This window comes from Stenella coeruleoalba (assembly GCF_951394435.1).
Source record: "Stenella coeruleoalba genome assembly, chromosome: 11".
Taxonomy (NCBI): domain Eukaryota; kingdom Metazoa; phylum Chordata; class Mammalia; order Artiodactyla; family Delphinidae; genus Stenella; species Stenella coeruleoalba.
The window spans coordinates 68,444,260-68,461,311 of record NC_137157.1 but is presented as its reverse complement, the minus strand read 5'-3'; the positions used below and the strand labels follow the sequence as shown (position 1 = coordinate 68,461,311).

The following is a 17,052-nucleotide window of genomic DNA, read 5'->3' as shown; positions in this document are numbered from 1 at the left end:
TAATAACAGTATCATATACCATACATATTAGGCTTATACTGATGTAAGATCAGTATAAAAAAAACTAGGTGACCACTAGGAACTGAAATTTGATGCAATATTGGTTATATTGGGCTCAGTGTTCATATCAAGGGTGGCAATATTCTTTTTACAGTTAGACCATTTTTGCTAATGAATGAAATTCTAGATGTTAGATTTTGAGAGAGAAGTAAAAAAAGGTGATTACAATGATTAAAGAGTTGAACAAAATAAATATATTTAACCAGGAAAACAGAAAAATAGCTGCCTTCAAGTATTTGCTCTGTAGAGGAGGAATTTGATGTATTCTTACTTCAAGGTGCAGAATGAGAGTTACAGAGGAATATTCCATATATATCAATTTTACCTCAAAATACAGAAGAGCAGTCATATAATTTTCCTAAAAAGAAGTGGATTATGTTATGTATGGTCTCCAACTTTAGAAAGGTTCATCAACATAGAAACTGTGTATAATTCAGATGAGAAACTTAGTAAATAATCTATGCTTTGTGTAGAAGGATAGGAAAGAGGAAATTGAAAGTCTCTCCCAATTTTAAAGGTATAATACCAAAAAAATGTAAGAAAACAGTATTTTTAAAACATTTCAAGAATCACAATAATTTAACTTTTTAGATATATATTTATGGGTTTATTTTTAAAGCTGTATTATTTACTCAAACCAGAAAATCCAAATTCCTGCACACCTGAATTACAGGACATCCATTGGTAGGAGAATATGCCATCCTTTACTTCCTAAGAAATTTCAAATAAATCTTATAGTTTTATATTGCCTCATTCACTATGACATAGGTATCTGAATGAAATCATGAAGTTATTCCCAGACTTATAAATTTTAGTTTCCGATAAAATAGCTTTCAAAAAAGAATCTGCTTTTCATTATCATAGCCACAGCTAAAATCTTTCCAACTAATTTCTCTTTTAAAAACTTCTCTAGAGTTTTCCTAAGTATTAATATATATATACATGGAAACATTTTCCCAGTCAATAAGGAAGTGAGTTTTATGTACAAGTTTTCTCCACATTTTGACTTAAAAATAACTAAAAAATCCTCATAGTTTGAGAGTGACACAGGCATAAAAACTTGAAGACAATGTTTAATTTCATGAAATACAAAAAACGTCTCCAAAGCTCTCCTCAATATAAACCATAATCTTAAATGGCCTATTTAATTATATCTAAATAAATACCATATCCTTGTTAACATAATAGAAATTTGGATATTAGGATGATTTTCATGTATAAATTATGCATCAACAAAAATAACTAGACTTTCTACCAAAATATGCCCACACATTAAAGATGCTGAAATAAAAAATAAATGAGAATTCTAAACTTAATAAGGTCAGAAACCACATCTATAAATGTTTACTGAATGAAAAAATGTTATGTAGAAAAAAAACGAGCAAATACATACAAACAAACATCACTTAAATATGCAGTTTATGTTATCTGAATGAGGTAGAGTTGAATGGCCCTTAATTCTACCAAAATTACATAGAAAAGAAAGCTTCATGTAATTTAGATCTCTTTCTCCAAGATTTTTGTTGTTGTTTTACTGATTCTATGGGGTGCCTTGTGGATCAGCAGAGATGAGAAACATCTCCTGGTTTCATCTAAAATTAAGATCTTGCCAATTTTAGCAACGAAATGCTGACTTGGAGACTGGAGCCCATATGAGCTCCTACTGTTCTTTGGAGCCTGGATGCTGAAGAAATGTCCACTGATGTGAGAGGAGCCAGGCCTGATTATCTTCCCTATTCCCAGATCTGAAAATATTCCTAAGGCCCATGAATAAACAGTAAAAAGGCTTCCCTCAGATGGAAGGATGCAAACTCTGGTGGTAGAATATGGAGTCATTTTTTATTAGTGTGGCAGTAAAAAGTTCCTTTTATTCTTTCACTCTCCTATAAAGAATATATTCTCACAGAGCACACATCACCATTTACACGGTACAATTTGCACATTTTAATTCTCACACTATCTTTAATGATATCCCAGAGTGATTAATCTTTAATCACACAAAATGCTTTCTGGTTCTACCTATTGAATATTATTATGTTTGCATTTGTTTATGATGGGTAAAGTCTACTATAAGAAGAAATACTTTTGTGAATATATTTATACCCTGAAAAAATTACAGGCTAGAAATAAAAATGGTTCTACTTTGGGCAAGCCTTTTTTTGAGAATTTTAATAATTTCACCAAAGTTCTCTTCCCCAGAAGTCTGACTGCTTGCCACAGTATTTTCAATTCTGTTTTTATTTATATTTTGGAACTAGGTTAGAATCATATTTCCTGCTATTAATAAATATCACATTAAAAGAAACGTTTGTCTCAAAAATGATGATAGTCGTCTCTTTAAATGTATTAATTTGTTGTTGCTTTAGTCTTTTTTTATCCAGCTGTAATATGTAATATCTTCTATCTCATGATACATTCGTGTTTTTATCCTCCACACCAAGTACTATGCAACCATCGTTAACACACACGAACTGCTATGTAAATATCTACTGAATGAATAACTTAAGAGAAATCCATGAAGATTATAAATTTTAAAGTCTGATAATATCAAGTGTTGGGAAGGATGTGGAGCAACTGTAATTCCCATACAATCCTTCAGAAAACTGTCTGTCAGTATTTACTAAACCAGAACCTAAGCATTAACCAAGATTCAACTCCTGTCTACCTACCCAACAGATGTGCATATACATGTTCACCAAAAACATGTGTGAGAGATGTTCATAACAGCATTATTTGTATATCCCAAATTAAAAACAACTCCAATTGCTTGCCAACTGGAGAATATTCATATAAATTCATTAATTTATTCACACAACAAATTTATTCATACAGTACTAGAATGTAATAAGAAACTACAATTACATGCAACATGAATGAATCACACAAATGTCATATTGTGACTCTCACAAACAAATTCTCTAAGTTCCATTATATAAAGTCCAAAGACAGGCAGACTTATCAGTGATATTTGATGTCAGAATATGGGTAGCTTTGGGGGGTATAGTGATTGCAAGGGGTATGTGGGGAAATTTCTGGGGTGCTGTTCTTGGTCTGGGTGTTGGCTACTCAGGTGTGTTCACTAAAATTCACTGAATTGTACCTTTATGATTGAAAGTATTGCTGAATGTCACATTTCCTAAAAGTTTGAAGAAGAAGCCAAACTCTAGTCCGAATTGATTTCTTTCTTACACTAGAGTATTTTTGCTTCAGTAGATCTTGTTGCAGATTGTTCAATGTGTTATACTTATCTACTGCGTTTGGATTTTTAGCTTTTTGAGGAAAGAGTTAGTACTTATTATTGGATAAGTGATAATAAAAAGCAAAATACATTGAGTCTTTAAGTAACAGGCCCTATGCTAATCACTTTACCCATTGTCCATTTAATACTAAAAAGTGTCCTCTTTCGGTAGGCACTATTATTATATTCTATGAAACAAAATCTTCGAAATGTTCAGTAACTTTCCAAAAGTCACTCAGTTAAATAATAGCAGTTTTAACTCAAACGTAGGCATTCTAACACCACAACTCTTAATCACAAGATCTAGAATAGACTTACTATTAAAAGTTTCAGTAGGCTTAGCAATAATGATATTGCTTCAAACTCTTTTGGTAAATGAAAATTTACATTTCCCTTGGTGAAGTCAAGATTATATTCTCTTACGTGAAACTAATACAAAGCCAAGTTATACACCATCAAATGGGCCGCTCAATCTGCAGTTTGTAAGCATAGTAAATTCTTGACTCATTGCCCAAACTTTTTACTCTCTTCAAGCCCAAACTTAATTTATCTCAAAATTATCCAACATGACTTTTCTCAACTTTATTATCTTGACAATACGGTACTTGACAAGATGTTCTCTTATACATCTTTTCCTCCCATTTGCAAAAAGTAGTCCCATGAATCTCTCCTCTACCAGCTTATTCTACTCCATTACAATTCGAGTGTTGTAATCCATAAATACTTGCTGAGTAACTGAACAGTCCCTAAATCATCACTCTAAACTTTTAGAAGAGTCCCCTCTTGGACTTCTCATCTCCAGTCTCTGATATTTTCAATGTGTTTATAATTTATGATGAGAATTGCCTATGAATCTTCCTAAAACACTGCTGTGTTCCCACTCCAAAAAATTCAATGTTTTTTAACAAACTTAAAGAATTTTTCCATTTTTAAATTCTCTTAAGCATGACACTTATTGGTCCTCCTTGCTATGGCTCAATTCATATTTCTAACTTTATTCTTGCCCCTTGTCTCTCACAAACCAACCTACACTAGTCAAATAACTACTTTTTCTGGCCTCTGGTTTTGCTCAGCGTGATCTCCAACCTGGTTCCTCCTTTCCCACTCAAATCCTATCTACCCATCAAGGCTTATGCCTTCTTGATAAAGCCCTACGTTTCTCCAACTGGATGCACATTTTCTGACTTTCCATGACATCCATTTCTGCCTTGTGATTTGTGTATATATTTACTTTTCCCTGGACTGTGAATCTTTTGAGCACAGTATGTCATTCTTATTCATCTTTAGCTTTCTTAGCCCAGTGTCTGTTACAGATGGGCTCTTAATAACCTTGAATGGATTGATGGGGATTAATTTTTGGGGGCTCAGTGGCCACCATTCCCTTCATAGTTACCTCCAAAGTCTCTGAGTTTCCCTGGGTCACAACTGCAAAATGTCAAAAGTTCAGGGAGATTGAAAATAGCTCAGAGCAGTCTTAGAGGATCACCTTAGAGCTCAGTTACAACTGATAGAGAAGAATTTGTTATGTGATCTACCAAAAACTTTGTAATACATCATTTAACTTTCACAAATATATGAATGTCATATAATGCATATTATATGATACCAGGGTTTTAGTACAAAGGTCATATCACAATAGGACATGATAGAGTACCTTCCTAGATATAGCCTACTAGATTTAGGTGCATTGGTGAGTTTAAGTTTACCCAATCATGTGGGTAGGGGAGTACAACCAAGAAGCAGATGATGGTGTCTATGAAAACAAATTACATAATTCCAATCTTTACTGTGTAACGTATAAGGTTTTAGAGATGTTACTGAACCGTTAAGTCTCAAGTATATCTCAGAGGCAAGGTGATTCAATGGAGTACCAAAAACATTTTTTAATAGTCTCTGTTCACATTTGTTTTCATCTAAAGTAAGAAAATAAGCTTTACTATATGGGGTTATATGTCAGCCTGGTATGTAATGCATATAATACATTAGGTTTCCTGGCAGGGAGATCATCACTTGCCACTCACTTTCAGTGTACCCACCACACTTCACACACACCCACTTAGGAAGATGAACAGATTACAGTACATGTATCAACTCATAACACTATAATCAGATGAGTGCCATGACACACTGCTCCTGCTGGTTTTTCAGTTTTAAGTCACAGAGTTTTGCTGATTGTGTTCAAATTACCAAATGGGATCATGAAGATGAATTATTAATTTTTCTATTATGAAAAGAGGTTTGTTCCAAATTTGCTGATTTTTTCTATGATAAGGATTAAAATGTTACACCTGTCACTTAAATAGACTTATAATCTCTCCTTTAAGATAAAGGAAACAGGGCTTCCCTGGTGGCGCAGCCGTTGGGAGTCTGCCTGCCAATGCAGGGGACACGGGTTCGTGACCCAGTCCGGGAAGATCCCACATGCCGCGGAGCGGCTGGGCCCGTGAGCCATGGCCGCTGAGCCTGCGCGTCCGGAGCCTGTGCTCCGCAACGGGAGAGGCCACAGCAGTGAGAGGCCCGCATAGCGCAAAAAAAAAAAAAAAAAAGATAAAGGAAACATTTAAGATTGGATGAGAAAGGAACTGCTTTTGGGAAATCCTTCTAAGGAGAGAACATTTTGAAATGTTTGGAAGTGTTTCTAGTGTTATGGGACTTTGTTACCATAAGTATGCCAACGATAAAAATTCTCCAGTGTATTTTTAAAACTTTGGAGCAAGATTTTCTAATATGTTTAAATTGCTTCCAAATCTTTCAAAGTTTCACTGTTTTAACAGTATTTGTTAAAATATAAAGATATAACCCCTTCCAGTACTTTTCAAGAAGCAAATGACAGAATGGAAAATGGAATTCGTCAATTTTCAATAAAAATTTTTAAAATAACTGGTATGATCCGATGATTTAAAATCAATGACTAGTTTATAACAGGAACATCCAGTGATAAACTTTGCTATATGGAGGTATGCATTTAGCAAAGTAATTTCTTCAGCTATGGAAGCTACTGAAATCACATATTGGAATAAACCAGACTTTTGAATTGCTCTAACAGTACTAAAACAAGGTTTTCAAACTAATGAAACATTCTACCACTTTTTAAACATGAGATGAGTACAATAATAGTTCACTGAGAGAAAAACTTTATTATCCATAAAATTAAAAATGTATTTAATATTCATCTTATCCTTTTAAATTTATATGTTCTATAAATCACATTTATATATTAGTTTATGCTTGCAATGTATAGATATATAATAATATATAAGGGTATGTGATCAAAATATTTTACTGAGAAATGTACATATAATTAAAAATTAGAAATTGTCTAGAAAATGTCAAATAGACTCTTTAAAGTGTTAATGTTTGACTCTGTTGTAATTATATAGGAACTAAAATCTGATTCTCAGTCTACCGAAAGTTGACACAAAATTATAACAAAAAATTAGGGATCTAATAAATGTACTAATATTAACAATGCCTGTATATCTCATACAGCATATAGATATTGTAGAATACTGAGACTGTTCTTCTAAAACATCTAAAAATCTATTTCCAGAAATTCTTAAACATTCTGAAGCATTATGCCTGGGAAAATAGAATTACAATGGAAACATGATCATCCATTTTCTTCATATAAAGAAAAATATAGCAGTATCACCATTTCACGTTGACATGTTTTTTAGAGTTATTTTAAACTCTACATTCTAACTTCACTCAACCAAACACACTTACAAGTATCTTTTTTTACATTCTCATCATTAGATTATCTCCTTAAATTTTTCCTAAGTCACACATTTCAAACCTGCAAGGTCCATTTGTATCTCCAAAATTATTTTCAAAGCATCATATCTAGGGCAAACTATAAATCAGTCTACATTCTCCCTTTCGGTGATTCATGAAATTTATGCACACACACAGACAAAAGAAAAAGATGCTGCGATTAGGCAAAAACTAACCTATTCTTCTAGCACAGAGACTTGGACGCCACTCATCTCTAGCCAGGTTATAATGGAATACCTCCTGCTAGTTAAGGCTTTCTAGAAGGATCTACTGGAATAATTACTATGCTTTCAAATACAATTCTTATTACCAATTCTTGGATAATTATAATCTATTGAGCCCCCGATATTATGAGTCTTTAATATTATAAATCACAAAGTTGTTACTGAAATAAGATAGGAATCCCATTCTGCTTCTAATCATCTGTTTATCTGGTACCTTCACCACTAAACTGCAAACTCCTTGTACACAGGGATTGTGCCTGATTTACGTCTAGTGACTAACACAATGCCGAACATGTAGGGGATGCTCATAATTTGGGGGAGAGTTGACGAATGCACCGTAGAATGATATGGCAATATAATAAATGGAAACATTATTTCAACAGATTTCTATGATAAATTGGAAATAAAATAGATTTCCAGTCTGTTGCTATACTTGCGTGTGTCTTTTCCAAATTTGCGAAAATAACTGATTACTATAAATTGTTTTACTGAACACTCCACTTTACAAAGAATGGACAGTTTCTTGAAACCATTTCCCCACACATTACCTTGTTCCCCTGGCTGATTCTGGTCTTAGGAGCAGTGGAGCCAGTAACAAGTTCCTTCCCGAGTACATTCCACCTTGAGTGGGAGCTACAGTTTAAGAGGCTGCCTGACCCCTCTGCTCAGTCCCTCAGTGCTCTTTTGTTACACAAAACTGTTAAATTGACAAACTGCAGATTTACTAGGTGTGTATGGCTACCCCATGCTCATTTCTGAAAGCGCCTCTATTTGTCACATTCTGTTGTATCATATTAGAAATTTAGTGCTCTCTCTCTCTCTATATATATATATATACACATATATACATATTTTTTAACACAATGCTACAGGAGGGTATTATTTTAAAAAGAGACACTTGGGGAAAAGGACTAGCATCAAGAGGGTTCAAGTATCAAGCTTTCCTTTTTAAAAAAATAATTTTCTCATTTTTAGAGGAAAGAACAATCTTGAATGGGAAAAATACTCTCTTTACCTCTGTGTGATCATTATTAACCCCAGAACACAATAGAATACACATCATTTTCTTACCCAACATGAATTCATTTTATGTAGGGAATAAAAAAATATTCATTTTATGTAGGAATATTCTAGGAAAATAAGTCACTTAAATGAGTTTAGGGGGAAATAAAGATAAGTTAATATAAATTTCTTTAAAAAGCATTTGTAGAAGTTTATGTTACATGTAGTGTCCCTTACAATATAAAGGAAAAATAAAACTTTTACTCATCTTTTAAAGACTACCCTGGGCAAGAGCACATCTATTGTTAACTTACTAAATGAATTTGCTTACATCACAAATTTTTATTCATTATTTATAACATATGAAAAGAATATTAAAATTTCTAGTATTTAAAAATTGATAGCCAACAATAAATCTTATTTTTAAATACCAATGTTAGTTTCTAATAGGATTATCTGAAAAATAGCAGTAGCTTATACATATACTCAGTAAAATTATGAAAACGTATACTATTCAACAATTAAATGTTTAATAAGAAAAATTAACAATTTGTTATTTAAGAAAAATACATCAAAAGAAAAGAGGCATTCATTATAATACAGGATCTGTTCAGTGACTTAAAACATTTTAGGTATTGATCCAAGGAATAAAAATATAACATACATGTGAATTATGCAAAGCACAAAGCCACAACACATCATTAATAAGCAAGGGTTAAAATACAATCATTTCACATTGACTAATCACAAAAATGCAGTCATTAAATTAACAGACATATGTTAAGATTTATTTATTCCTTTCTTTAATCATGCTTATAAATTATTACAACACAAGGTTTCCAACAAGGAGAAAATTTAAATGTATATTTGCAACTTTTTTCCTAGTTACATTTTAATGATTTAGCACTTGGTATTTTAATTTTGCTTTAAAATGAAAAGTGTTTAAGATTTCATGTCACTCATATATGTGTATATATATATATATATATACACACACACACACATGTATATATATACATACATTTCTTAATTTTCTAACCTAGTAAATAGGATCTGAAATTAAAGTTGTACATGAAAGAATATCAACCTGATATGTTAATTAGAGGTATTCTGAAATTTGGCTAATATGCAACAACACTGAAAGAGGTAAAGGGTTATATCTGGTTTTAACAACAAAACTTCAGATCACTTAAACCCTTTTAATATAAAAGGCTAATGTAAGGAATAAAATTCTTCATATAATAAGAAATCCAGGTACTCTAATGATATATATTTACTTTATACCTATAAAAAGTTAATAAATAAAGTTTATAAAAATTCTGATATATACATCTACTGTGATTTTTAAATTTTTATCCTCAATTTATCAAAAAAATTATAGTTCTTTCCTAGTGCAAAGACTGAATTAGTCAATGAACTCCTTTGTGGAACAGACATGTATTAAATAATTGAAGACTTTTATATTTTTGCCCTACTATTTTTTAATTTGTGGTTATTGTTTTCTTGGTCATTTGTTTTTTGTGAGGTTGAAAAAAGTTACCTCTACACAGGGTCTTTAATGAACATTCAGGTTTTTCACTTATGACATCATTTACATACAAAAAAATAACATGACACAAATATATTGGAATGTAGTATTAGATATTATTCCAATACAAGAAACATTGTGTGATGTTGTACACCTTAAACTTATACAATAAGACCATATATATCTCAATAAAGCTGGGGACAAATTATGTGAATATTACAGTGAATATGTAGAGAAGATTGATAAACATTAAGGTATTTTAAAATGTTAAAGGATCAAAAACATCTGACCCCAAATGAATATTTGCAATTGTAATATGCTATAACTTTAAGTACATTTTACATTAAATTTAAAAAGTTTTATAATGTTATTAAATAGAACCGGAGTCAACAAGCTTTCCCTAGAAAGGACCAAACAGTAAATATTTCAGGCTTTGAGGGCCAGTCTCTATTGCAACTAATGAACTCTGCTTTGTAGTGCAAAAGCAGCCATAGATAATACATAAAAAGTTGTGCATGACTGTGTTCCAATAAAATTTATTTACAAAAATAGGCAATGGGTCAGATTTCATAGTTTGCTGACCCCTGAAATAGAAAATCTGATTCAAAAGCACTTAATTTTAGGAACTTCAATATCTAGCACAAAGCAGGAGACATAAGTAAATGTCTAATGCTTCGTGAATTAATGAATTCATGAACGAGTGGGGAAAATAAAACCTTCGTGTCTGCTTTCCTAATTGAGGCAAAATTCCAAGAAGGCAATCTATGGATTAAGTCTTATTAAGAACTAGGCTTGCAAATTAAACCAATAAAATGAAAGAAAATGTAACAGAGATATAGTAAGGAGAAAGTGAATTTCCAATCTAAAATGACTAACAAAAAATATCTTTATAGTGAGTTCCTACAGTACTTCACATCTCTCCAACTAAACTGTAAACTCCATAGGGGTAAGAAATATGTCTTTATTATTCCTGTAGCACAGTACCTAGGATATAGCAGATGGTCAGTGAACATATTATTAAGTATTGCTTAATAATTATTGCTTTCCATAGCAAAATACGTTTTTTGTTAGTTCCTGAAAAGTAATGGCTCTCTACTTCTAATGCAGCCATTTAACTTTAAGATCCTCCTATAAAGTTAAAATGTTCTGTTGTTTTGTATCAGTCACACTGACTCTAAAGATGAATTTCAGCCTGAACTGGAACTTGACCTGTTCTTCAAATAGCATGAATTGAAACAGGTTTACATTTCATCATAAAGCTTTGACTTGGGTGAAGTAAAACAAGTGTACACATCAGGGTTGGATATAAAACCAGAGTTATAATTATTTTCCAAATAAAGAACTGTTTAACTTTATAAATTTAATTATAAATAGATTATAGACTCCAATCAGTTTTTCACCTGAGAGAAGTATACTTAGTTGTTCATGATTTAAAATATCAAAAGTGACCAAAATGCTAATTTCAATATATTTATATATTAATTATTCTTCAAAGCCTGATATTTGAAAAATACTAGAGGAAATTAATCATTCATAAATATTTATGAATTTTGTCTATGGCTCCAAAAACAATAAAAAATTAAAACAGTTCAAAACACAGTAACTCCACACAGTGGAAGAAATGAATATTCTTATAAACTACTATATAAATCACACTTTTCCATGATGTATGTGACAAACTGTAAACAATTAATTTACTTTGTGTAAGTAAATTTCTCTATATTTTTTAATACAATAATTTTCACATTTCCAAACAAAATACTAAGTTTAACAATGATAAGAACAAGAATGTTACTTGCTTTTAGATCAGTTATTGGACATTGACAGACAAAAGCCACAAACAGTTATATACTCAAACAAGACACAGCCTTAACTTGCCATTGTTATAAGCACAATGTTAACATTATGTACAAATGTAAATAGTAAAATATTTCCAGTTAATTTGTGGGCAAGCCAAAGGTGTACTGAAGAAAGATACTGCCATTAGAATAGTGCTACGGTTCAAAATTCACTTATAAAAAAATAAATACATATAAAACTATTATATATATGTATGTATATATTACAGTACTTGAAATTGAATGATTCTTCTTTCAAACTATCAAGCCAAGAGGGCCAATGGTCTACTTTAAAAAAAATCAGAAGATAAAATGTGTGCATCACAATTTATGAAGAGAGGAAATTAAAGTAAAAGGAACATAGAAAAACAAAACAAAACAGAAGGATAAAAATAAGAATACTATCGTACCGATTTCCATGGTCCCCGATGCCATGATACATCATCAGGGCAAGCATGCACATGACATTGTACCACACTAGGTGGCTTGTTTAAGATTTCACAGTTTTGCTCTCGTGACATTTGGCCATTGGGAAATAGACATATTACGAATCGTGATTTTATTCCTCCTCCACATGTTTGTGTACACTAAAAATAAGAAGAAAAATCAAAACTATGTGGCTTCAAAAAGAATATTATATTGCTTTATTCAATGTTGAGTACATAATCAGTATTGCTAGAATTTAGTTATCCTTTCTTATAATCTTATAATTATAAGAAATATATAAGAATATATTTATATTCTTATATAAGAAATATAAGAATCCTTATAGTTCTCAACATTTCTTCCTGGGTAAAAAATAAATCAAAGTTTTAGTTCTATAATTTTTTTTAAAAAAGACAAAATTTTGAGAATTGGTACTGTAGTAGGTATTAACTACATAATGTATGGTATCCTATCAAAAGATGACTGTGTAGCCATGAAAGCTAATAAGGGAGATCAAAATTTATGAACATAGAAAGATGTTCAGTATATATATATTACATGAAAACAGCAGATGGCAAAGTGGCATGTATAGTATGAACCTATTTCTGGAACCCACACAGAACAAAAGTCTGGCAGGAAATGTATCAAATGTTAAAAGTTCTTATCTTTTCACAATTTTTCATTTTATTTGAATTTTCACTATGAGATTTAACTCAGAAATTAAAAAGTTACTTTCAGTTTGGAAAATAGTAAAAGTACATTTTAAAGAGGTACTTGCTATTTATTAGCACCTGGTCAGAGTGTATCTTTAAACAATGATTTCCAAACTCCTTATGGAGAGAAAATATGTACTAAAATCATTCAGCAAAAATATCTGACTAATTAAATTAGGCAGTTTGTTTTATTCATCCAAAGCCAATGTAAGTCTTTCTTCTTTCTCATGCATAATATAGGTGGAGTTAGTATTCATTATAACCATTTTTAAAACTATCTTCATAATCCCAGTGCCTAAAAAGAATGCCAGGACATGAAGAAAGCACTCAATAATTGACAGCTCTCCATTTAAAAGATTCACCAAATGAATGGTTCAGCCTTCATTTGATATGGATAGAAGGATATAAACATGCCTATATATCACTCTAATTGTCTATATCTGTCTAATTTTCTAAGAAATTAAAACAATAATATACTACTTTTAGAGAGGTTTTAGTAGGTCACAGACCTATTGGCTAGCACAAAGGATTCTGTTAAAAATCTGGAGTATATATTTCCTATCATGAATGAGTGATTTATACCATGACACAATGTCTATTAAAAGAACATATTTTTACTGACTCAATTAAAAAAAAAATCTTTTCTCTGTAGGACAGTGAAGTAAGATTATCCAACAGTAACAATATGAAGTGCTTAACTTTCAGTCTTGGGAGATGTCATAATCTCCACAAGTTTAGGAGATAGTATGACTTACTTCTCCCCAGCTTCCGTAGCTCCACCGTGGACAAGGCCCCGAATCACAGTGCTTTGATTCTGGGGGTTTGGAGGCTGCATTGCAGTAACTGGCACTTTGTCCATTTTCATCCTGGCAAACCACAGCTCTACGCTGAATACCTCCAGCACAACTGCTAGAGCACTGAAAAGGATGGAACACAGGAACACACAAACTGCAGATTCCATGGCACAAAATTACATCAAAAAACCCCCACAAAAAATCAGTACTTTGACTCCAATTCAAGCTCTCCACGTTAAAAGCCCCCTCATTGGAATAATAATTTGAATCAAGAATATCTGTCAAAAAAACACTTGGGTTTTTTTTTTTAATACATAATGTGTTTTATTTAACCCAACATAACCAACACTTGGGTTTTAACTAGGGGTTTCATTAGAATTTGTTGATGGAAAGGTGAAGTTTTAAAGCTTGCAAAAGGAAATTCACCCTTGTCCTAAGTGTTAAGTAAAAAGGAATTAAAGTTTTCAGGTCTCACTAGGAAGGAAAAAAACCAAAAGATAATGTTAAGTTACTAAACTTTCACATTGTTTTTCTTTATTTGGTATCTTTACTCTCATATAAAATATGAACCACAGTTGTACCTTTTCTAGTAATCATGATTTTATTCCAGCTTACTGCACTGCTATCAGAGTAATTTCTGGGTTTTGGGGGCTTTTTTCTTCATAAACACTGGTAGTCTTAACACTTAAAAGATTTTCTTTTATTTTTACTATAATAAACTCTGAGATTGTTTTCAAGTGCATTCCTCTGTAATCATAATATCACATTACTGTATAATTCAATAAGAACTCTGGGGAATTGTAATCTGCATCAAAAATTGCTTAATCCTTTTAAGATTTAAACTACTGATCTTCAGAAAAATTTAGCATTAAAAGCATTCGATGTCATTACACACATATCTGTTAAAAGGCCATGCAACATAACAAAATTACAGAATTAGTATAACTCAATAAAGAGGGCTTACTGATCCCCATGGTCCTGTTCTCCACTGGTTTCCTCTGATTGATGGATGGACCCCCTGATTTTGATTATCTTCTGGTTTGTGAGTTAATGGAAAATTCCTGCCTGGTAAATGGCTTGGCTGCTCAGAGGAACTCGGAAAGTGGCTGTATGTGGGAGGGCAGGCTGCCAGGTTACATTCTTGCTCTATCACAGGGCGGACTTCAGGGTCACAGTAATTCTCATTAATTGGCTGATGATAGTTGATGCATAAAACTTGTCGAGTTGTTTTTCCATGGCCACAGGAAGCTGAACACTGATCACAAATTCAGCCAATAAACTACATTATCTCAAATAGCAAGTATTATATTTAAATTTTTCATTTCATTTTTTTCACACAAAAATACTTACAGGTGACCAATTCCCTGTTTGCCACTCTCCACAAGGGCTAAAACAGACAGCTATTTCAGCTGGTCGGGGTAAGTGGGCACAATATGATTCATCTGCTATTCCATCGTGAGCATCACGACAGCTTACATAGCGGGCTTGATTCCCTCTTCCACAAGACACAGAGCACTAAAAAAATTGAATAATACCAAGGAGTTATACAGGACATTTCCACATCCCTTACACTTGGCTGTTGTTCAAATTTCTAAACCTCAAGTTTATTGAAAAAAGTTAAATTATAAATACTATCACCTGGCATCATTTCTGAGTCAAAGACAGGGCAGTGAATATCCCAATGAGTTTAGAAAATAAATTTCACAAATCAGATATTTGTGGTAATGAAACAAAATACTCAGCTTCTAGGAATATTGATTAGTTGATTGCCAAAATTTAAAAAAGAACAGAAAATATTTTATGTAAGAGAATCTTAAGATATCATTTAAGATAACTTTTGAAGACCTAGGTAATAGAGTAGATAGACTCTCATAATTAAAATATTCAGCGAATATGTGAAACTTAAAAATGTATCTTTCATATATTTTCATGTATCTTTCATATATTTAGTATATATTTTCATATATACTAAAGCGAGTATATACTCCGAATAGATTAAAGCCTTCAGTTTAGAAAAACAACATGAATATGTGGTAGTTTAAATAAAGGCTGATAAAAAGCATCACATCTGCTTCTCATAACAACCTGGGACATAAATATTATCATCCCCTGAACTGGTTTCCAAGGCAGAAATAGAGACACAGATGTAGAGAACAAACGTATGGACACCAAGGGGGTAAAGTGGGGGGGTGGTGGTGGGATGAATTGGGAGATTGGGATTGAAATGTATACGCTAATATGTATAAAATAGATAACTAATAAGAACCTGCTGTAAAAAAAAATAAAATAAACATTAAAAAAATAATCAATAAATATTATCATCCCCATTTGGTAGATCAGAAAATAGAGCTAGAAAACTTAAATTTCTTCCCAGAGACACAGAGCTCTTGAAAGGCAGAAGAGGATTTAGTCATTAAATTATCTAATTCTAAACCTTATATTCATCAAAATACCTGAGAATGAATGCATACATTAATTTGGCAAATCTGTAGCAACTATTCTGTGGATGTCTGAAAGGCTCCATAGTAGAAACACTGTACCTCTGAAAGGAATTCACTTACTGGGGTCCAAGAACCATATCGCCATTGTGCTATCTTTCCCATGGGGAGGGCTGGTAATGAAGTGGCCCCAATTTTAGGGATAATTGGGCAAGGTGTAACAATACAGTCCTGTTCAAAAGAAAAATGGGTCTCACAAAACATCAATGAATTAATTAACATTCTGCTTTATACTAAATCCTATACTTCATTTCATCCTCCACATATATAAGTAAAGAACATTTGCACTCTAAACTACAAAGAAGCGATGTAAAGGTTTATATTTTTCAAAAGTACAAAATATGGGCTTCCCTGGTGGCGCAGTGGTTGAGAGTCCGCCTGCCGATGCAGGGGATGCGGGTTCGTGCCCCGGTCGCCCCGGTCCGGGAAGATCCCACATGCCGCGGAGCGGCTGGGCCCGTGAGCCATGGCCGCTGAGCCTGCGCATCCGGAGCCTGTGCTCCGCAACAGGAAAAGCCACAGCAGTGAGAGGCCCGCGTACTGCAAAAAAAAAAAAAAATGTACAAAATACTATTAAGGGCTAGAAGTGGATAGTATGACTCTGAAGGCTAAAGTTTGGATCATTCTGCCTGATGGTTGAAAAGAAAAGAGTAATAGTCCTTCAAAAATACCACTAAGCGGAGACCTCCTGAATGAACACAGGATGCTCCCTTAGGCAGTACGACACGCTTTAGAGGTTCAGCCTTCTGCAGTTCAAAGGATGGAAATATAAGTTAAATGAGTGATCCAATGGCAGATAAAGAGTAAAAAAAAGGCATCAATAAAGCTGGCAAAACCAAGAACAATATACTTTCTGATGCCCACACACCTTTTGTAAAATATACTTATTTATTTATTTTTTTGGCTGCGCCAGGTCTTAGTTGCAGCATGCGGGATCTACTTCCCTAACCAGGGATC

The 17,052-nt window shown here is 32.7% G+C and overlaps 1 protein-coding gene across 2 annotated transcripts in view; it reads right to left on the bottom strand.

Annotated features, from left to right (window-relative positions):
* The window catches only part of ADAMTS20 (ADAM metallopeptidase with thrombospondin type 1 motif 20), a 193,911-nt gene that overhangs the window by 60,875 nt on the left and 115,984 nt on the right, over positions 1-17,052 (bottom strand). The window contains exons 24-28 of one of the 2 annotated variants that reach the window (XM_079938384.1): positions 16,159-16,266; positions 14,948-15,112; positions 14,562-14,852; positions 13,559-13,720; positions 12,075-12,251 (exon numbers count right to left, since the gene is read on the bottom strand). In XM_079938384.1, coding sequence (XP_079794510.1) covers positions 12,075-12,251; positions 13,559-13,720; positions 14,562-14,852; positions 14,948-15,112; positions 16,159-16,266 — 903 coding nt within the window. Of the gene's footprint in view, positions 1-11,647; positions 12,252-13,558; positions 13,721-14,561; positions 14,853-14,947; positions 15,113-16,158; positions 16,267-17,052 lie in introns of those variants that run through there. The other variant, XM_079938382.1, reaches the window with a different exon arrangement.